The sequence below is a fragment of the Pelmatolapia mariae genome, linkage group LG10_11, assembly GCF_036321145.2.
Source record: "Pelmatolapia mariae isolate MD_Pm_ZW linkage group LG10_11, Pm_UMD_F_2, whole genome shotgun sequence".
Taxonomy (NCBI): domain Eukaryota; kingdom Metazoa; phylum Chordata; class Actinopteri; order Cichliformes; family Cichlidae; genus Pelmatolapia; species Pelmatolapia mariae.
This window is the reverse complement of record NC_086236.1, coordinates 22,259,851-22,282,416: the sequence shown is the minus strand read 5'-3', so window position 1 is coordinate 22,282,416 and position 22,566 is coordinate 22,259,851. Positions and strand designations below refer to the sequence as shown.

At 41.0% G+C, this 22,566-nt stretch overlaps 2 protein-coding genes across 5 annotated transcripts in view; one reads left to right on the top strand and one right to left on the bottom strand.

The window, feature by feature from the left end:
• LOC134635847 (sodium/potassium/calcium exchanger 3) overlaps positions 1-10,652 on the top strand; it is a 35,353-nt gene extending 24,701 nt beyond the window's left edge. Inside the window, exons 9-17 of the mRNA XM_063485437.1 lie at positions 331-384; positions 490-632; positions 731-897; positions 973-1,210; positions 2,322-2,488; positions 2,672-2,786; positions 2,887-2,999; positions 3,157-3,222; positions 3,817-10,652. Coding sequence (XP_063341507.1) covers positions 331-384; positions 490-632; positions 731-897; positions 973-1,210; positions 2,322-2,488; positions 2,672-2,786; positions 2,887-2,999; positions 3,157-3,222; positions 3,817-3,927 — 1,174 coding nt within the window. The 3' untranslated portion in view covers positions 3,928-10,652. The remainder of the gene's footprint in view (positions 1-330; positions 385-489; positions 633-730; positions 898-972; positions 1,211-2,321; positions 2,489-2,671; positions 2,787-2,886; positions 3,000-3,156; positions 3,223-3,816) is intronic.
• A 121-nt stretch (positions 10,653-10,773) lies between these two features.
• Positions 10,774-22,196, bottom strand: dpf2 (double PHD fingers 2). 4 transcript variants are annotated; one of them, XM_063485803.1, is made up of 13 exons: positions 22,147-22,196; positions 19,619-19,779; positions 19,049-19,156; positions 18,162-18,340; positions 17,974-18,066; positions 17,812-17,890; positions 17,329-17,370; positions 16,140-16,163; positions 15,464-15,601; positions 15,215-15,346; positions 15,016-15,128; positions 14,842-14,923; positions 10,774-13,349 (listed from the first exon to the last, which is right to left on the bottom strand). In XM_063485803.1, exons 1-13 carry the CDS (start codon positions 22,176-22,178, stop codon positions 13,267-13,269), a joined length of 1,266 nt encoding a protein of 421 aa, XP_063341873.1. In that variant the 5' UTR covers positions 22,179-22,196; the 3' UTR covers positions 10,774-13,266. The 4 variants fall into 4 exon arrangements, with proteins under 4 accessions (XP_063341873.1, XP_063341874.1, XP_063341875.1 ...); XM_063485804.1 differs by lacking the exon at positions 16,140-16,163; XM_063485805.1 differs by lacking the exon at positions 17,329-17,370.
• Between the last annotated feature and the right edge of the window lie 370 nt (positions 22,197-22,566).

Genomic DNA, 22,566 nt, shown 5'->3' with positions numbered 1-22,566 from the left:
ATCTTAGCCTTAGGTCCTCTACTAATTGGAAGGCTGATGGTTGAATCCCTGGCTGCTCCAGTCTTTGGGGAGGATACTGAACCCCAGGTTGTTCCGAATACATTCATCGGAGTGTGAAAGTTGGGTAGAAGGCACATGGTAGGTGAATGAGGAATGTTGTATAAAGCGCTTTGACTGCTCGAGTAGAAAAGCGCTCTATAAGAACCATTTAGCCATTCCTCTGGAATTTTGATATTATTTCTATATATTCACATTCACATGCCTGCCTTCACACTGATTTTGTGAAGGTCTGCGCAGCAGACTTACATAAACGTTCTGCTCATTGTGCAGGTGGGAGTCCTTACTGCTAATGACGATGTATGGAATCTACATTATCATCATGAAGTAAGTTTCCTGAAGACAAAACCTCCTCATCAGTCAGTAAAGCTCCATGTGTGTGAGTTGTAAGAATACTTGGATGGTGTATGATGGTGGTTTGCTCTGTCACAGGTTCAACTCCCAGATTTTTGTGTTTGTGACACGTCGGTTGAGGAGCATCAGGCCGTGCTGCCTCCGATCAGAAGAACGGCGAGACAACAAGTTGGGAGAAGACACCTCGGCGTGCAACACATCTATGGTGCTTCTCAACAAAGGTTTGTTTTTGTTTTGTTTTTTTAAATGATTCGTGTGTCGAGTGTGAATGAAGTAGTTTTATATGTTGTGCTTTTCATTGCCAACATCTCATACACAGGCCAAGCCCATGGTCAGGAGGCTTCTCCAGTCGTCATGGTAGATGAGCTTCTCATCCTCAACCCTCACAAACTGTCATTCTCAGAGGCCGGCCTGCGGATTATGATTACCCCCCACTTCTCACCCCGCACCAGGCTCTCCATGGCCGGACGCATGCTCATCAGTGAGGTATTTAATGCTCACATACTGTGACACACTCACACACAAGAAAAAAAAATTCTAAATGATCTTTTTCGACGGCAGAGACAGAGACTGCTCCGTATTTCAAAAAATCAACGGGACGTTGAGGCCGGACCCGGGTCAAGAGGGGGGTCCACCAGCAACAGTCTGAAGAGGACAGCCTCCTGCAGTCTGGAGAACGGAGGCGGGAGACCCGGGATGGTCGACACAGAGTCAGGAGACAAGCCAGGGGCCGAGGTGTGCCAGCAAGAAGAAGAAGATGAAGATGAAGATGGGATTTTCAGTCCAGTGCGCATTCCAGGTGAGGAATGTATATTTTAGACTGTATAATCAAAACAGATATATAAGATGAGCTAGATAGGGGTAGGACTTCATAAACATTTGCTTCCTCCTCCTTTTCAAAAAGCAAATGTTCAATTCCGTTAACACCAAATCACGACAACAGTTGCGTCACTTTATATTGTAAGCTAAAGACCCTACAATGATAACACAGTATTATTAGTAACATAGTAACAATAATATAGAGTCAGACGATCCACTATGAGCAAGCACTTTGGCAACAGTGGGAAGGATAAACTCCCTTTTAACAGGTAGAGACCTCCAGTAGAGCCAGGCTCAGGTCGGGGTGGCCATCTGAGCTGACTGTTGAGGGTGAGGGAAGGAAGACAGGACAAGGACACGCTGTGGAGGAGAGCCAGAAATTAATGATAACTAATAATTAAATGCAGAGTGGTGTATAAACACATAGTGAGTGAAAAAGAAATGCGCAGTGCACCATGGGAAGCCCCTAGCAGCCTAGGCCTACTGCAGCATAACTAAGGGAGACCCTTAACTATATGCTTCAGCAATAAAAAAGAGAGTTTTCCATGTGAATATGATGGCTCTCGCTGATTTTCTGTTCATTTTTTAATGTGTAATAACACTTGTTGCTTCTAAGTTCGATATAATGATTTGATTGATTTGATTGATTAGCTGATTGACGATTGTGCTATAATGCTCATTTCTTACTCCATAGTCTTTTGCTCTACTAGAGAAGCGCTGCACGATTCAAGGTTAAAAATAATCCTTATTCATCTCTGTGCAGACCCTGAGTTTATCCACTTACCTCCTGCCTGTTTAAGGCCACCCTGCCTCTAAATCAACTTTCTTCTGATTGGCTGCCCCTTAAAAACAGGAGGTTTAAACGCCAGATGGGGTGGACAGAGAGCTGTGCACCTTAGATAATCATATTAAGGATATCATGAAGCCCCAAGAGTAATCACAGGGATTACTTGTGCTTTCGCTGGCCTCTGAGCAGCCTTCAATAAATATAGCTAGAATTTGTCAGTTTATTGTTGCCTTAAACTGATCTTACTCCTCTATCACGTTAACCCCTTGATTGCTGACACAGTCCAAATGCTGTCTCATCACAGATGGCTGGTGTGCGCGGGTAAAGTGGGTGATCACATGGCCTCTGGGCCTATTGCTCTACTGCACTGTGCCTAACTGCATTCTGCCACGCTGGCACCGCTGGTTCATGGTCACCTTTGTGGCCTCCACTTTATGGATCGCTGTCTTCTCCTACCTCATGGTGTGGATGGTAAGAGCTGGTCTTCTGTCTACAGTATCTCTTGTATTCTCAGACACCTGCTGAAAGTGATGTGATGTACATCTGCGTGTTGGTTTGTAAATTAAAAAACAAAACAAAAAACTAAGCCAGTTTGAAGGTTTTATAGCCCAGTAAGATAACTTTATCCTGATATTTTCTATATGTTTCTATCAGGTCACCATCATCAGCTTCACACTAGACATCCCAGACTACATCATGGGCATAACCTTCCTGGCGGCAGGGACAAGCGTGCCTGACTGCATGGCGAGTCTGATTGTAGCTCGACAAGGTAAATGTGTCCAGCGTGAACTCTCCCGCTTTCATTTTTATGTCTCTTTGTGAGGCAAGTACTTAAGCATTTCTCTGTCACTATTCCTGTCTTTACTCAGGCATGGGGGACATGGCAGTGTCCAACTCCGTAGGCAGCAATATCTTTGACATCCTGCTGGGTTTGGGTTTCCCCTGGGCTTTGCGTACACTTGTGGTGGACCACGGATCAACAGTAATGCTTACATTCATTTTTATATAACATCTATTTAAACTTCTCCTTTCTAATTTTCCCGGGTTACTAATTTTTCTGTGCGAGTTATCAGAGCGGAGGTTTTCAGCTTCTCACTTTTGCTTGATGGTTATAAAACTGATGTTTTTCTTTCCCACAGATATCCATAAATAATAAAGGACTTGTATATTCTGTCATCCTGCTGCTGGCGTCTGTGTTTCTGACAGTAAGTAAATACTAAATACCAAAGGTTGTGCAGATATATGGGTGTTGATGTTCAGAAAGGTGTAACCAGTATAAAGTGTACAGCAGAGAGCTCTGCCAAAGTTGGGTTTTAAAAAAAAATCCCACCCAGAACATTTCTATATCAACCAGATTTAAAGTCATACAAATCAATAATGCTATTAGATCATTCAGCCAGGTTTGGGGCTCTTTGAGTGTTTTGGTTTGCAACATTGCTGCAAACTTAATATACACTCACCAGTGTGTGTTTGTTAGGCTACAAAATAACTCTATTAAATCAGCCGTGCATTGGGTGCTCGGCACCAGTTGCCACACTAACAAAGTTGGCAAACATGTGGAGCAGCTTGCAGCTAATGAACCAGATGTTTCCCTCGGGATGTGGTGGAGAGCAAAGCTTGCAACATGTTGCACTGCCCCCTTGGGGTTGAAACGTATATAAATAGAAAGCTGTCCAGTTATGTATTTTTTACTAAACTAAAAAGGTAGATACATTAAAGCCAATTTTATTTAAAATAAATGGACTCTAGGCGATTCTGTCCCTGATCAGCATGTCTGCATGCTCTGCGTCTGCTTGCAGGTGCTGAGTGTTCATCTGAACCGCTGGAGACTGGACCGTCGGCTGGGTCTGGGTCTCATGTTTCTCTATGCCATCTTCCTGCTCTGCTCTATCCTCTTTGGGCAGATGTGAGGCCTACAGGTCAGAGGCCAACCCAAGCTCAGACACCATGCTGAGTATCTACCTTTCTACCACACGTCCTCTTTCCTGAAGCCAAAAAAAGGGAGAAAAAAAACGTGATGGCATTGTTGTGTTCCTCTTATTGATTCCTCTGCACCTCAGTGGGACTTTTTAGAGTGATACTGTACACATGCAACTACACAAAAAGTTTTAGCTTTTTTTTGTCCTTCTCGTACAGTGGAGTGTTTAAAAGTTGTCTTTAGGTATTAAATTGGGTGATCTAGCAGAAAATGTAGAAATGTGGCAGATGGAGGCAGCAGATCTGTTGGGCCTTTAGTAATATTAAAAAAAAACACACACAAGTTATGTAACTTAAAAATGTTGAAGTGCTGTTGTTGCACAGTGGTGTGGTTATTTAATGGCCAATATTTTGATGATAATTGTACAGAGAGCTGAGCTAAATTTTTGTTTTTCTGTGTAAGTATTACAGCAGCCACTCTGCTTTCCTTTCCCGCTAACATGCTATTACAAAAGCTTTATGGTTGGTGCTAGACTGATGATTGGCTGTTCTGCTGTCAGGTGATGGATGAGGCTCATGATTAGGTCATGTGGCAGCTAAATTTGTCAGCTGTGGACTAATTTGCTAATTTGCTTTAAAAACATTTTAAATTGGTTTGGAGATGAGGTGCACCAAAGGCCTCGGTTCTGAAGCAAGTCCAGCTTAAAAGGGATGTTTTCTTATCTGGCTTCAGTTATCCTAATAAATCTGACATGGTTAACTCAGAAAAGTCAGCCCAGGGTTTTTTTTAAATTAGCAATGAGTGAGTTCATGTGAGAGGGACTGTGTTTGCAGATGACCATTCGTAAACATGGACAAGTGTATTGACATTATTGCCACATGATTTACAAAGATTAAAACTGTAATATTAAAAGGAAAAAAAACAACCAAATCAGATAAGGTCAGACTTCATAATGCTAAATGCTACAAAGCAGTGTACGTGTGACAGAAAGACAACTTTGCTCATTAAAACATAAAATGCTATATGAGTATAAGCCATTTATAGCTGAATACAAAATACTCAATCACTGCTCGATCATGAAGGTAGAAAGGGTCTGGGTGTAATTAGGCTACTACTCTGCATTACTTTAAGGTGCTGGTTGCCTAAATGAAAGTTCCTCTGGGGTTTAGGACAGCTTTGGCCGAAGTCCTTCAGTTGCAAACTAGTCATTGTTACATGTCTGAGAACAACACTGGCTCATCACAGTGTAACACAAAATCATTTAAACTTCTGGTCTGTTGCTCTGTCCAGTTAGGAATCACTGCGAATACATTTCACCTGCTTTGGTGCAAATGAAAGTGACAAGAAGATGATGACCCCCAAAGACCGGCACTCTCTCCTGACTCTCTCCGGACTGATTTTTCTCTAGATTCGCCTTTTGCCAGCTTCCTTGTCACAGTAGTTGCAGTTGCATTCAAGGTTTACGGGTTTTCCAGCTTCAGCAGGATAACACATCGTTTGGTGCTTTTGTAAAGAAGGAAGTGGGCTGTTACATGAGAGAGAGCACTACAAAACTCATCAATCCTGCTGCAAGACTGCTGTCTTCTCCTGTATACAATGAGGAAGAAGAGTACTTCTAGAGCGCTGCAAATGACCTCCAATGGGTTACTCTTGCATGTTTCTGACCAAGCTGTCTGAAACAGGTGGCCCTGGTCTCCTTTAGCGGGACCTGTTCTCACAGACCAGCCCCATGTAGCCTGAATGGGCTTCAGGTACCATCACATGCTACCACTACTAACAAGGAGTCTAGCAGAAAAGCAAAACTAGAAAAAACTAGAAAAAGCAAAACTAAAAAAGCCATCATGGGGGGTAGCCATTCATCTCCACTGCACTTGTTACTTTCATTTGCACCAATGCAGATTCACAGTGGTTTATGTTTATGACTCTGTGTCATACTGGGACGATTAAGTGTTCACTCATTTTATTTTCTCAAACAGTGTATGAAAATAATTCAGTCCAGTTAGTAGGCTTAGCTGACTTGCAAATTTTACATAAGGACAATAAGTACAAAAGTTAGCTATAGCTATATTAATAATTATAGAACAATGAAAAGGTTTAGATTTGTACAAGTTACTCCTGCTAAGAAGTGAACTGTCTTTGTAAAACTAAAAACTCAAGCCCTTAATCCTGGATTATAGTCCAGGACTCTGAGTCATGAAATATTCGTTCATCTCTAATTTGAAATAAAATTTTAAAAAACAACCAAAAACTCCAATATAACTTATAGCAAAGTATTAATCTCTTAAGCTCTTAGTACAGTTTTTTTATGTCTGTATTTAGTCTGAAAATAAACTCAGAACTAAATCTGTCAAGAAAACGCAGAGACGTAAATACTTTTCTCTGAAATATAGAGGTGTATAAGAGCAGAACTTGTCAAAGTGGAAATGCTGCCAAACTGCCATTGATCTGGAGCTTTGGTTGGTGCACTCTAAGTGCATCTCTTCAAAAACCCTCTACTCTTAATGAGACTCCTACAGGCACAGTGAAAGGGCTAACAACCAATCACCTCCCCCAGCTGATCCAGTCCAGCACCAACCAAGATTTATTTGGAGATACATGTTAGCGACCCTAAGAGCAGAAAAATCTGAAATCTTTCCCATTTCTGCTGGATAGATTTCAGATCGCCCTGTTCTCCATTCATTTTAGAGCAATAGTAATACAGTAAATTTACATGTTCTACTTTTTTCATTTATTTAGATTTTCAGTGGTAATTCAGCCAAGCTAATTCATGACAACATCACTACCTAGCTGACTTCACCATCGCAACAAGGACAAATGGTTTCTGCGAGGGTTCATTTTACTGACCTGTGTCTAATACTGAATCCACATATTTTCACACAGGAATTCAGTATTTTTAATTTCTGACTACAAAAATCAAAGCGGCTGAGAAAGGTTTACACAGCTTGGATGGAGGGCAAAAATGATGCATCAACAGTACAAATCCTACTCTGTATACAGTACAGAAAAATGTCTTTATAATACGGAATAAGATATGTTTCTTTCCCCACAATAATAGGGAGAAAACCTCAATAATCAGGTGACCCCCTCATATGAGCAAGGCCATGGCGATAGTGGGAAGGAAAAACTCCCTTTCATTAGGGAGGAACCTCCAGCAGAACTTGGTTCAGGGAGGGGCGGCCATCTGCCAGTGAGGGGTAAGGGGGAGGGACACAGAATAATAAAGTCACTGTAGAAGAGGCAGAGATTAATAATTACTGATTAAATGCCGAGTGGTGTGTAAGCACATAGAGAATGAAAAAAGGTGAGTTGGGAATAAAGACTCGGTGCATCATGGGAAGCCCCCCCTCCCAGCAGTCTAGGTGTATTGCATCATAACTAAGGGAGGCTTCAGGGTCATGTGATCCAGCCCTAGCTATATGCTTTATCAAAAAAGGACATTTTTAGGCCTAATGTTAAAAGTAGAGAAGGCGTCCAAACATAAGCAGGCGAATAAAAAACAGGGAAACCACTGCAGTTTTGAATCTTACCAACAAGAAATAACTTTTCAATCACATCACAGGAGTTTCGCATCATATTTGGCACAATTTAAGCTGGTCATTTCAAGTCATTTTGTCCGTGCTGCGAAGAGATTACGAATAGAGATTTTCGAATAGCCTCGTATTTTCTGAATGTAGCTGACGTTTGTGTGAAAATATTTACATGCATTCAAATGTAGCAGCTGGCACTGAGTTACAGCAGAGCACGTCAAACGAGAAAGTGGGTACTTTTTAGTCCTGCACCACAGGAAACCATACATGCGTCAGACTGTTTTTAATACAGCCGAAATGAAATGCACAGTTTCACAATATTTTGACAATTTTGCCTGATTCTAAGCACGTGTTGCTGCAGCTTACTGTAAGTAAAAAGAGTAGCAGTAGTACTACGTTTTGTTTTGTTTTTTTCGTTTTGAGGTCTTATTACTATGAAATCTAATATATATAAAAATATCAGTGTCACAGATTTTAATGACTTTATGTGCAGGTTACTAGTAAAACGTCACGTTTAGGTACGACTATCGATGTTTGTATTTCTTGTACGTTTTATGCGATCGTGTCACTTTGGTGGAACATTGTGCAGCAAAGCAGCCGATCAGGACAGACACAAAACAGCGCGCACACGCAGAGACGCATCTGCTGTGTATTTATCGTGTCAAAAATCGCTTTGTGTTAAACAATATATACTCAGATACACAGTGTAATTGTTGGTTTCTGATGGACAAACTGTCCTCTTTTAGCTTGTTGTGTGAATTCAAATCTTAAATGTTCCAGCAAAGGGATCCAGGTGATTTTTTTTCTTCCTTCAAATGGCTGTACAATTATTATCTTTGTCTATTCGACAATACTTTTTACTGTTTGTAAATGTTAAATAATTTACATAGTTTTACAATAATGAATGTCCTACAGAGACTAGTTTTGTGGTGTTTTTAAATATATTTTTTAAATACATGATGTAAAGTTAATTGTGAGTTATTGTAATGGAAACGAATGCGCGCTCTGCCGGTGCGTTCAGTGACCTTTTTAAGGCGGTAATCTTTTGTTTCATGGCTGATTCACTGACACGGCTGGGCTTCACGTAAGAGAGCAAAGAAGTCGACGCTCCCATTTACAGGTTTAAATTCAGTGAGAACTTTGAAATTTGTGAGCAGAAAACAGTGAATTTCTTTTATCTGTGCCAAGTTGTTTAGTTGGTTGTCTGCAGTGGAGGCAAATGAAGCTTATTTTTAATTAACTTTAATTGACTATTAGACTTTTTACTTTGCCTTTTAACTAGTTAGGTGTGTATGATTTTGGATGATGACATTGTTTTTGTAATTATGCCTCTGTACACGACCACGTCTGTAGACTTCAGCCAGCCATTGATTGCAAAGGGTTTTCATCCAAGTATTAAAAACAAACTTTCTATTTAAAATGATGCTGTCCAAATCATTTTAATATTTATAAATACAACTGTAAAAACCCGTTGAATCAAAGCCTAAAATCTGCATTTTAATCACATCTAGACCGTTTTCACAGCACCACAGTGAATTTTACATCAGAGGTGAAATTACAAAAAGTGTCAATTATCCAAATATTTATGGGCTTAACTGTATATTTCAGATCACAGCAACAGTCTCGCATGTTATCAAAGTCCGGTTTTAGATTGATTTGCTTTGATATTTTGTCGAATTAATGAGCAGGTTCCAAAAATGGTGGCGTGCAGTCAAGGTTCAGAGGTCTGTTTTTGTGCAACACTCACAATGAAAGGGAAACGTTTACTCAATGCTGAAACTTGTTTTGTTTTTTTAAATAGAAATTAATCATCATAATAATTGCTGACATATTAAGCTGCTATTGCGTATTCATTGGCCAACACTGGCCTTGTTCACTTTTGTTGGCATATCAGTAAATAACATGTCACTGGCCAACATTAATGTTATAATTTTTTGTGCGGTTCAAACTTTCAAAGGAGCCATGATGAAGATCTTTGTTCTTTTCACACAGGAGGGACAAATATGTAACTAAAATTACAGAAACAGGTGATATTTATAATGATTTCCTCTAAGGTTCTGATTTTGACTGTCAGTGTTGTTTGTAATGTTTTCCCAACTCAATATCTTAATCCATTATTATTATTATTATTATTATAGAAAAAGGTATAGGTAAGCCTTCATCTTAGAGCCACTACAGGCAAACAGGGATAAAATGTTGGGTGAAAATTTGCCTCATAAAGTGGCCGCCCCCACAGTCTGAGTATCACTATACTTAAAGTTTAATTGCCAATATGAGCACAGAATATCAGGTAATGATTGCATTCAACTTTTTCCTATCATCTCCATCCTTCATCCATCAAAATTTGTTCTTTTGCCAGCAGTTTACTTAACCTCCTAGGACCTGGCGTCCACATATGTGGACATCACATTTTGGGACGTCTAGACCAAAATACTTAATTTTTCTCTACAAGGGCCTGATATCCACTTACGAGAACATTATACTGCCACTGTTCTATCAAAATTTGAAACAAATGCCCTCATATGTGGATCTCATTTTTGTCAAAAACAAAAATTAGGTAAAAAAAAAAAATTGGTAATTCTTTGTTTTTACATTCTTTAGGTCCCAATCAACCCAAATAGCAAAGAAAAATTAAAAATGCATGACATGAAAGAGCTCGGGTCTTAGGAGGTTAAAGCAGTGTGTGACACCAGAGTCTTTTTTCACTCCGCTGTAAGCTCCTGATACACACCTCATAATAAGCAGCGTCAGAACAGCTCGACTTGCTGCAGTACTTGTTGTGGTTTCACCACAAAAAAGCAAAATGATAAAAAAAAAAAAAACAATGTTCTGGTTATTCTGCTGTGATGTTGGAAATAGAAGATATTTTAGACTACAAATTTACTGCTATAGAGATTGTATTGGATCATAGAAGACTGTTCTTGTATCTTGAGTGCAATAAAAAAAAAAGTGCAATAACAACTGATTTTCTTAACATTTTTTTGTAAGAAGCAGTGATTTGCAAAATGATGAAGGTGCCACTTTACGTGGTCAGTCCCACTGGACGTCTAGAAGGGAAAAGGTTTAGTGTGGTGACCAGCGTCTAATGGAGGAAACCAGAAAAGAAATTGGGCCACGGCCAAACTAGGTGATTAACACAATTTTGCTCACTTATTTAACTGAGAACTAAACTGAAGGTGAATTCTGGAGAAATGTTTAAGCTGAAATAAACACTAATGTCATTTTCAACTCTCCCAGCTTCCATTACTTTTTCCCCATCCGTCACAGTGAATGTCACGATGTAAGAGGAAAAGAAATAACAGGAGACTATAGTGCTTAGTATTTTTATTTTCCTGAAGATAAATTTTCATACAATAAAACATTCCATCACAATCCAAATCAAAATCCACCCTATGAGAATTCCCCTACTATGTAAACCTATGACCTCGATTTAACCCTTTCATGCACAAATTATGGGAATTGTGCTAAAAGTTTTTCCTCTTTTTCTAAAAATAAAATCTCACTGCCCACACATGTGGACACCATGCAACACAGGAATAAAAATGGGTACAAAGCCAGCGCCGACAGCATGCATGAAAGGGTTAAATATGTTATTACTATAGTTGAACGCGTCTCACCCAAAGCTGGAAGCAAGAAAACCCGAGTCTGATATTAAAATGACACAAGAACCGTCTGTGACAACAAAAGCCGAACACGTGCTTCTTGTTTATGTCAGTTTAGTTTGGATGTTGGCTGCTTAACCGCTGAACGCCGTTATCCTCTTAATCACATTATGGACTTTGCTTCTTGTTGTGGAGCTTTGGAGGAGAGCGGCTCAGTTCAGACCTGGATCACAGGATTAACTAGAAAGCAACTTCCGCTTGAGTCCCGAAATGTCCCACACATCAGGTATGCAAACATCACTGATGAATACAAAAACAAACACAAAAAGAAAACAAAAAACCAACAAACAAAATTTAAAAAAAAAACGACCAGCAAAATATCCTAGTAGCCACCGTCTCTCTAGATAGAACAGTAAGTTTAAAACATGATGAGAAAATAAACCAAGTTATACTTGTGTAATGCTTTAGTAATTGTTAGTTGGCTATTGAAACATGACAGCATGGTTAATTTATATTACACCACTTCCCAACACCTTTGCCGGCCTAACTCTGAGACAACTACGGAGAAGACGAGTGCTGACAATTACTGAACATGCACTTGTTTAACTGTAAGATTATGCAGTTATTGAAGCAGATGCTGCAGCTGTCATGACTATTTATCCCTCGGTCTTTGTGCCATCTATCTACAGCATGTTTCAACCCTTTAAATACTGTTTCTGTGTGAGGTAAAGTTACTGCTTTTAGCAGTTCAGCCAGACTTCCTCTCACCTTGACACAGAAGGAAACCATTGCATAATCAAACTATGAAAGCAGTGACAGAAAGAGCCATCTCCCCACATTATACATATACACATTATAATCTCTTTTCTACAGTATGGAGCCATCCATAATTCTTGCCACAGTCCACTATCTGTAATAGCATTTTCTGATAAAGAACATTTACAGTATCGCACATTATCTCGCAACAGAGCCTAAACAGACTCAGCCATGAGTCCCTGTCATCCCTGCCTCCTTAAAAGGGCTCTTCTATTGCTTTTACATTGTCAGCAAGTGACCATAATTGAGGTCACATTGTCCTTAGATTAAAAAAAAAAAAGAAGAAGAAAAAAAAAAGAAATCTAGTGGTGTCACAACATCAACAGAACGATGGATATGGTGCATCATCAGCAAACTGCTAGAACACAGCGATTATCCCTTTAATCGGGCTGATAATGCTAGTGGGATTTGTATTTGACTCGACTTTATCACATCTGTCTAACACAGGCCAGATGTGCGGCCCGGTGAGAGATACAATATCAAGTTTGCTTTGGAGAAGAGCCGACAGGTTGGTCAAAAAGGCCCCAATGCCAAATGAAACTAGCACATTAGTAGGTCTTTCAGCAGCTCTGAGTGCAGCACAAACACGAGTCCATCATTGGACTTCAGTCTAACGTCCCTGAAGTCCTTCAGCCTTTGGAGCCACCTTCGACAAGCAGTTTCTCTGTGTACCTTTATGTGGCCGCAGGCAGCGGATGACATGGAAAAATTATTTACAGTCTCAGCAAATCCCTTTGACTCTATCGAATGACCAGCCAAATACAGTTCAATAAAACAACACCTGGTGCTGGATGAAATGGGCTCTAAAACATATCATAACCATTCTGTTTCCAATTTGTTCACACTCAACACTAATATATATATATATATATATATTTATACTATAGAAATATATAAATATTATAAAATGTCTTTTTTTTTTTTACACTATGAGTGAGCATTGGCATGCTATTTGAAATCAATGAGCTCTATTTATGCTCTAATCATAAAATCAGTACACTGACAAGGTTTTAGCAACTTTGCATGTGTTAAAAAAAAAACAACAAAATTAAAAAAAGAAAAAAAAGCTGAACATGAAGGGATTATTTGGCTATTTATGCTTCTATCTGCGATCATGATTGGTGCTGAAATTGCTTATGTGGCAAGGCGGTGAAAATAAAAATCTGTGGGACTGAATCTGAGGTTGGAACTGTGTAACAGTCGTATCTGATGGTAACTGAAGCCAGTCTGGTAAAGGTATACCTCCCATTCCTTCCCTTTATCCATGTCCAGAACACACTCTCTCTGAGGTCAGCTTGTCGGGGAAGTCTGTCATCTTATCTTGAAGGGTAAACGACGCTGCTGCAGGACGGCTGGGTGATGAGTGCGTGCGGGCCAGAGCGGCCATCACGACGGTGGGGCGTTCTGGTTCTGGTATATAGATGCCTTGTCTTTCAAAAGGTCCAGACATAGATGACAGCTCCAGCTTCCTGAGTACCCAAATAACAGAGAGAGGCGGTAAAATCTGATGTTAAACTGCATTTAAACAGGAGAACAGTAGAGGCCCCTAGATCAGCGGTCCCAACCTTTTTTGTGCCACGGACCGGTTTATGTCCGACAATATTTTCACGCACCGACCTTTAAGGTGTCGCAAATAAATACAACAAAATAAAACCAGTACCGGTACCCCCCAAAAAAAGAAGATTTATTGATAACACACTTGAAAAGACCCAGGGAAACAATGTTAATGATAAAAATGATTTAAAAAAAATAACCTTAAAAACCGATAAAACCCTGAAAACCAGAAATTTCAAACCCGAGCCTCAACTCTCGCAGCCCGGTACCAAACGACCTACGGACCGGCCCAGGGGTTGGGGACCGCTGCTCTACATGATTAATGAGACAGCATGCACTGCTGATTCTCTAAAATGTTTTGGCACTGAATAAGATAATAAAATGTATTTTTTTTTTATTAAATAGTACCTTAATTACAAAAGACTTGCTGTTTTCTTTGTTTAATAACAATGAAGAAAGACTCACAGAGACACAACAGCTAGCTTTTCAGAAGCTGCTGAGACAAAAACTCGATATAAAAGCAGACTTTTTACAGCTTTGTCCAAAGGCTTTCGTTCAGGTTCTGTAAACTTGGCTCCCTAGGTGCGTGACTGAGATTGCAGATATTTTGTCCTTTTGCTCAACCTTAAAAAAAAAAAATCAGCTTCGTTGGATTTTTGCCATGTTCAGTTATTTAAAAATCAATACCAATTATCCATTACCTACTCCTACATAATGTTTGTGTAATCAAAGTAAACATCTGTCATGCTACCCTAAAGTAAACAATGCCCAGAGAGTGAGCTGCCTTGGCGGAGGTTTGTGCTCTCTGAGTGCTGCCTGTTTTTGTGTACACACACACACACACACACACACACACACACACACACACACACACACACACACACACACACACACACACACACACACACACTCTAAATTGTAAATAAAAATAGAAAGCAATGATTTGCAAATCATATAAACCGTATACTTAACTGAAATATTACATGGCACTGAAACAGTCAACTATTTTTGAACTGGGCTTCTACATTTCAGTAAGATTCACACATGAACTTTGGACATGTGTGATTATGAGAGAATCAGGATGTGACATTTTCCACGGCTGTCCTGTCTACATTCAGCACACAGCAGGAAATAATCCACGTTTGCATTACTGGAAATACCCTGTGTGGTAAACGCACTCTTCTATTCACACATCGGCACAATCCGACATCACGGAGTCGTTTTGCACAACGCTGCTGACAGGTTAAAGACAAGCTCATGTCCAAAATAAATGCCTCAGACATTTGTAATCTCACATTCACCACCTTTGAGTGACGTCTAGAAAATGCAGCTGCAGGTCATCTGTGAAAAGGGCTTCAGATTCATTCTTTTCTAGGAAGTAGGAAAAAAGAAAAAGGGTGGACTTACCCTCTGGAGGTTCAGACATGGGGGGGTTGAGACAGTACATGTGATAGCCTCTATCGCAGTCATCGCAGAACAGAAGCTGATCCTGGAAAACAAAAACACTCCAGTTCTCTGCACGAACAACCTAGATCTCACTTTAACCCAGAGACAACCAAACAATCTCTAAAGACGACTCACATCATTCTCCGATGTGCCGCACATGTTGCAGCATTTGCACTCTATGCACTGCCAGCGGTACGTCTTGACGGCGGCCATCATTACAGGAGTGAACTGCAGGCAGGAGGGGTGGCCTGCGTCAAGAAAAGCGTTTAAACACGTTACATCTTTCCAAGAATACTTGCTGCGTGGCTTTTCTCATATCGCTACTCTTATTTACCTGAACGTCCACAGTCAGAGCAGGACACCAGCTCCTCTGATTGGCCGGTCTTGTGATTAGTTTTGGAGTCTCCCAGGCAGAAATCACAGTAATTATTAGGCAACGCGAGCCCATCTGGACCTTTCTTTGGAGCTGTGTGGGAAGATGAAAACATGCAGACCAATATCAGTGTTCAGTTACACCGGCGCTGTGACCTCAGATAATCAACTGACGACTCCTCCGAATCGACATTGCGCCGCTGTCGCTTACTTTTTGGCTCCTCGGGCAGCGACAGGGCGGGCTCGTTCATTTCCATGTCGTCTTTATCCTCACCCTCCTCCTCGGCCAGGTGGGAGTGGGTGTAGTGGTAGCTCAGGCCAGGACGGTTCTTGTAGCGCTTCCCACAGACTGCCACCAAAACCACAAAATACGACATGTATGATATGAAAACAAAGAACAGACCAGTCAAATCAGGTGTTTCTACCATGTCAGTGGAGGAAGGTGAGGGTGACTCATGAAGAAAAGGACTATTCTTTACAGTGCTATCATGGGACACCTTAAAGCTGATGAGGATGGTGAAACCCTTCCTACTGTTCACATTATCATAATTAGCATCTTTAAAAGTATCTTAAGATGATCAAAGGACTCTTGCAGCAGTGTCCTACTTACAATGTAGCCTCATATCATGTACATATTTAACTGCTGTAACTGAAAAACAGTTACTTTGCAATTATTGACACAACTATTAGTATTTCTATTTTTTTAAACTGACACAATGCCTTTGACTATGTGAATAAAGGAAAAAAATTGACACAACAGACTAGTGACACAGCGAGACAGAAAGCTACGACTCTCGTATGGTGGTTTCTCTCAATACATGTCAACAACTTTTTATGTGGTAAAGTGATGATGGGGGAGGGAGAAGAGAAATCACTTAAGAACCCACCAGGTTCCTGAGGTCTCCTGCTTTCTGTTGAGTATCAAAATTGGCACAATGACATGATAAACTGGCGGTGAAATAATAGGAAAGATGAACAACATGCTTTATTTATGTATTTATTTGTTTACTTGAGACAAGCTTCCTCTTTGCTCGAAATCTACAGTAAAGCACAATAATAAGACAGCATCTCGACCACTCCTGCTGCAGCTAATATGCTGGAACTGCTCTGATCTTGGCTTTAACTTCTTCAGTTTAAGGGTCTTAGAAGCATTGACAGTGTTTTGACTCGAGACCTCACTGCACTGAAACAAAACTAAGAAACGCATGTCACCATTTCGCAAAACATCATGTTTCTGATTTGAACTGGTATTCTTTTAACAGTTGAGAAAGCCAGTGGGATTGTGCAAGGAGGATTTACTGACTTAAAGGAGAACAAAGATGCCACTGTGTGAAGCCGTTGTCACAGGGAGGGTGTGATGTTTGTCATAGCAGTCAAACAGTACTTCTTCTTTCACTTCCACACTTTCTCTAATTTTCATTTCCTCAAAAGTCCAGCAATCCTAGGTCTTCGACTTTCGGGAAGCATCTAACCAAGAGGCTAACAGCCAAACAGAAACTATTTTTGTGTGGGTGGGGTTGGGGGAGAGGGAGAAAACAAAATACTCCCCATAAAGTCAAGCAGACATTAAAGTGACTCAAAAATCAAGCGAACACATGGAACATGGAATGAGATTTTACAGGGTGCAGAGGTGGTGAAGAGGAGAAATGCAGTCAAAATTTACATAACACAAGGGGGAAAAAAACAGCACACACACTCACAAAAGGGGAAGAAAACATCATCAGGAGGATCTAGCTTTCAGCTTATCAAAATCTGTAGGAGGTTCAAGGCCAGATTGGGTGGAAAAAGTTACTTTTAAAGGCCACTGCTAATCTTCTGTAAGCTGAGATGGCTCGTATATGTGGCTGATTATATGATTACAAACTACACTTTAGGTAAAGCATATAATAACAGGGCATTTACGCTCTCCAAATGTAGTTAATTACAATTCAGGACGATGTGTGTAACAGAACATTTAATTTATGAACTGAACTACACAAAGAGCAAATCTACTTGGTAACAGACAGAAAATAAAAACAGGCAGCAAAGACAAAAGACACGGCAGACTGGAGTGAAAAGGAATGAAGAGAAGTATACCTCTTTCAGAAGGTTTTGAAATATGCTTTTGTTTGAGAGTGTCTGAAAGAGAGAAGAGAAGAGAAGGAGAAGAGAAAGCACAGACAGAGACTCAGACCGACAGAGGATCAGTCAAGTCAGTCGGCAATGACCTACTGAGCACAAAAGAGGAAAAAACAAAACAAAACACATCAAGCAGTCTGACAACACCAAAGAAGAGAAAGACATTTTTTTCTCCCCGCACATGGAAATACCTGTAAATTAAAGTATGACATCATAGTGGCAAAAATACAGATCGACTAGCTTTGTAAATATCAGATATAAGAAGTCTAACGAAGAACAGAGAAAAGATGGAACACATGAAAAGAAAAAGAAGAGGGTGAATTAAAATGTGATAGTTAATGAGGACTCGAGCTAATATAAACATTACAGCTATGAACACCTGCGGTGACCTTCTACTCGGAGCTGTATTCACATGCTCTACTCTCAGCCAACAGGACTCACTGTCACAGGCGTACGGCTTGTCTCGGTCCTCCAGTGCTGCCGTGTCCAGCTTCTTCCTGCTGCTGCCCACTCCTCGGCCCTGCGCACATTATTAGACTCAGACGGGCCCTTAAACGCATGCTTAGGATCGAGAAACCGCATCGATCGACAGCTTTTATTTACCTTCCCTTTCCCTTTGCCTCTTCTTTTAGGCGTGTCTTCTTCATAGTCTTCATCGTCAAGGTCGTCCAGGAAGTCGTCAGGCTCGATGATTCTCTGTGTTGCAGGGATGAGGAAGGCATGACAATAGGGTGTATTATATTTTACTTTTCCATCTACAGCAGCTTTACTTCAAATCTCAAAACAAGAACCTTTCTGATCCGGGCGGCAGGGTTCAGGCCTCCGGTGTAATCACTCATGTTGGAATCCTCCTCAGAGCCTCGGAGGTCTGCGGATGTCCTTTTGTCCAAGGACTCCCCCTTCAGCAGGGCCTCCAGGCTGCTGCCATCCGATGACAACAGAGCATCCTTCTTCAGTCCTAAATCTATCTCTATGAAAAACAGGAAAGGCAAAACACAATATAGTATACCTGAAAATGTTGGTGCCAGACATTTTAGTCGGTTAAAATAATTAGTGATATTCTACTGAGGTAAAACCAGCCTATTTTGCAGCTCCCTTTCTCTGTGTAGTGGGAAACAAGATGATACAGTGAGCTATCAGCATGAAGCAAGTTTCTGCACTGATCTAGAAAATGAGCGGTTGTGTGTACGCAATGTCAGAGTAAACTGCCTCAAAACCAGCCCTCTGAACAGTGTGTCACCACATTCTGCACAAGCACGAGGATGTTAAACCACAAGGACAGAAAACTGCTGGTGCTAGCACTGCTAATGTCAGCCGCACTCAGCAAACCAATCAGATATAAGGTGTAAGCTATGTTATGCGTGGCACAAAGAGCCATACATGTCAACGACATTCAAATACTTGTTTGCCCCGTGATTAGTATCAATTTTGAGTCTTTTCTGACTTTTAAACTAGTCGACATATCATGTTTTCTCCTGCTTAGTCAACAGGAACAACACCAACACTGATACATACAACTGTAAGCACAGATACAATTCAAGTTGGATTTAATTATTGATGGATATCTGTTACAAGATAGCACCACATGTTCATCCCCACAAAGTCTTTGATATCCACCTTAAATGCTGACACAGTAAAATAGGAGAATAAGCTAAGCTGCTCAGAGCTGCTGTGCTACCTGATTTAACCGGAGGGAAGATAAGCCGGGGGTCTTCTGGAGGATGAGATCTTCGTTTCTTCCTCCACCTCCTGGCTGGGTAAGTGTACAGCTGTCCTGGAGCCATGCCTGAGGGAAGGCAGAACAGGAAGGCGTTCACAGTTATCAGACAGTTCTGACACACTGGCAGGGGGAAAAAAAATCCACAGGCTCCGTTTGAATTTTCTTAGACTGTCCTTTTCAGAATCGGTTATTTTCGCATTTAAACACGAGCAGGCACCACCTGGCTGCCAGGGAGTTGCATTAAGTACACAAGCTCTGTTTGTGATTTTAAACATGAATGCATGGTGTATTTAGTCCTTTGTTTTGAAGGCGTTGAGGTTATTTGTAGCTCCTTCGACAAATTCTGATAAACAGCGGAAATGATGATTCATCTTAATCACTTAATTACTCATCTTAATAACAAATGCTTCACAGCATCTGTGCAGTTTCCTCTGGATCACTTCTCTCCTGCTCATTTTGTCCAGCTCTTACAACTTTAAACGTGTTTAGCGCAGGTGAGCAGTTCGACGCTCATGTATGGTGTCTCACCTGGTCCCCTGTGTCTTTTCTCCATCCAGATATAACAGTTGCTCTGAGCCACGCCGGTCTGCGAGTCGAGGAACGGCATCCGAACGCTCCTCTCGGCGCACAGCCTGGCATTGTAGTTGTGACACTGCTCCATGGCATCTCTGTAGTACTGCTCTCCCAGCCTGATGAAACAAAACCGGAGGCAGATGCTGGTCATTAGGTCTATTATGGTTCCAAGACAGAAATCAGCAGCTGTTGCTGCTCCAAAACAAGTGCAGTCTCAGTTTATTTTAAAACTGCTTGTGTTTTTTTGCTCTGCTGCCTCCTACTAAGCAGTGTCTTTGTGCTTCAGACTAAATGTTTAGTGCAACAGCAGGTGCTCTTTTGTTGGTGCATCAACAACAACAACAACGAGCTTTGGTAGAAGCACAGGCACAGCCAAGTGTTCAGTGTTCATAGCATAAATATACTGTTAGAGTGCTGCCTGCTTAATCCCTTTTAAAGAAGCTGAGGGCTGAAGCTACTCAAACTGAGACAGGAAGACATCTTACAATTCCCTCAAGCTATCAAGTGTCAAAGAAAAAAAAAAAGGGGGGGGGGGGGGTGGCACAAAGAACCTCGTGATGCAACAACTGCACCTCTTGAGGCTGTCAGGAACCCCCAGAGGGCAACAGTTCAGTCCTGATGAGATAATAAACCATGTAATTGTGTTAGACCTTAAAGAAGCTTTTCATAGATTTCAATCTCCAGTTAAAGACTTCATTATTTAACTTGCTGTAAGACCATAATAACATTGCAAAAAGCTGTCTGTGCTCTGTGGGGTCCAGCCGAAAATGAACACTTGCTTTTCGTTCCAGAGAAATCATTTCAGGCAGGGTGAATTAACTAGAAAGAAGCCGTCACAAATGCGTGAGAGCACAGCAGATGCACACATGGGTTGGCTAGTACTGACATATTCTAGTAGTGGCGTATATGATGTCCGATTATTTATATAAAAACGCCACCATTTTCTGTGTAGAGTTCGCATGCTCTCCCTGTTTGTGTGGGTTCTCTCTGGCTTCATCTCACAGTCCAGAGACATGCACAGAGTGGGTTTGGGTTAATTGGTGAGTCAAAATTTTACATAGGTATGAATGTGAATGCGGTTTTCTGTCTTTCTGTGTTGGCCCTGCATCTCGCCCTATGGTAGCTGGGATAGGTTCCAGCCCTAATTGTGACTATGATAAGGATAAGCAGAAGAAAATGGATTTATGAAAAACACACCACAGAAATGAAGAAATACTCAGAGCAGCAGAGTGGCTCTGGTTTTATTATGTGTAGAGTGATGCTGATGGATGTGCATTATTCTTTCAAAGGGAAAAAATTAAACAGCTGTTGAGTTGCAAAAAAAATATATATATATATTCACATAGCCCCATTTCACCAGTGTTATCTCAAAGGCTCCTCACATGATACTGTAAAGAGCTTCATATATTATGAAGAGAAAGCCAATGACTGCCTATGAGGATTCACTTGGGGACAGTGGAAAGGGAACTAAATCTCCCTTCACCAGGAATAAACTTCTGATGGAGGAGGCTCTTTGGGTGGGATGAGGGGACAGAAATTAAAAAAAGAAATCAGGTGAATATATTTCTGTCAATGTAACTATAGCATAGTGCATACACAAAGGATACCAGCTCATTCAAATCAACACATCTAGCATGTAAACAACAGTTCATTTATATGTTTTTGGCAGCACAGACTTGGTTTCAAGATTACATCATCTTTCATTCTTTGTCAATATTATTTCACGAGGAAATTAAGTTTGGAAGCAAATTAAAATATTTTGTTGTGTGTCGGGTAAGTTTTATATGTTTGTGCTGCTACAGTTATCGCAGGTAGAGGTACGGCGTATGCGTGTAAAAGCTGGCGTGTGACATTAACCCCGAATCGGGCTGTACGGCTACACGATGTAAGACGACGGAAATGGAAGCACGTTAGAGCACAATACAGTGTTCTGGTCTTTGAAACGTTAAACTTTATAAGCGTTTCTTTTATGTGAATCGGAAACACCGGCTATGGCTCCGGGCTCTCGAGTTCAAATCTTCAGCGAGGGATTTTCATTCATTTTAAACTAGTCGCTCCAGCCACTCCAGCCTTCGCTAACGACGTTAGGCACAATTACACTCTCTTTAGCTTGTTAGCGTGCGAGACACCTAGCTGCCATACTCAACTGACGTTAGCACCACAGCGTCCGTTTGGTCACAAAAACACAAGTGGCCGCCACACCGCTAAAAATACACGAAGGATTAAATGAACACAAGTTCGTCTACATTGACTCGTGATTCATGTTTCAGAAACGTCAGCTGCGTGTCTGCTAACTTACACTTCCATTCCAGGATGTGAACAGACACGACGGTCCGACACCTCTGGCTAACCTTACTAAGTCAGCTGGAATGCTGCTAAGCTAACTAACGACAGCGGGTGTACGATAGTACAGCCGTTACAATGTGATGGCTGTGTGTGTCACCTGCACACATGTAAGGTAAGTAGAAAAGTCCAACACTTACAGTTTGACAACATTCTCAACAACAGCTGCCATCTTGCTTCGATACACTGGGGAAGTGGCTGCCGGGTAATGTGTGCCCTCTGTCAGGACTTGTAGGCAGATGGTGGAGTAAGGTGAAACACATTGCCCCCTACTGCTGGCCCCGTGCCATTGCAAGGGGTTTTATTATTCCAAGCTGCAAATCATGTTAGTAATGTTTTAAATTACTTACAAAGCTTCCAGTGCACAAAATGTAGTTCAGTGTTCTTTATACACTCATCAGCCACTTTATTAGGTACACCTTCATTCAAATATCTAAACAGCTAGTCACATGGCAGCAACTCAATGCATTAAGGCATTTAGAAATGGTCAAGACAGCCAGCAGAAGTTTAATCTGAACATCAGAATGGGCAAGAAAAGTGATTTAGGTGATGCTGAATGT

Bases quoted from the DNA above. Each gene is read 5' to 3' on its own strand.
- dpf2 (XM_063485803.1), bottom strand. From the start codon at position 22,178: ATGGCAGCTGTTGTTGAGAATGTTGTCAAACT. The intron at 18,341-19,048 runs GTAGCACAGCAG...TGTTTTTCATAG, and splicing joins CTTCCCTCCGGTTAAATCAG to AGATAGATTTAGGACTGAAG. The intron at 13,350-14,841 runs GTAAGTCCACCC...TTGGGTACTCAG, and splicing joins CATGTCTGAACCTCCAGAGG to GAAGCTGGAGCTGTCATCTA.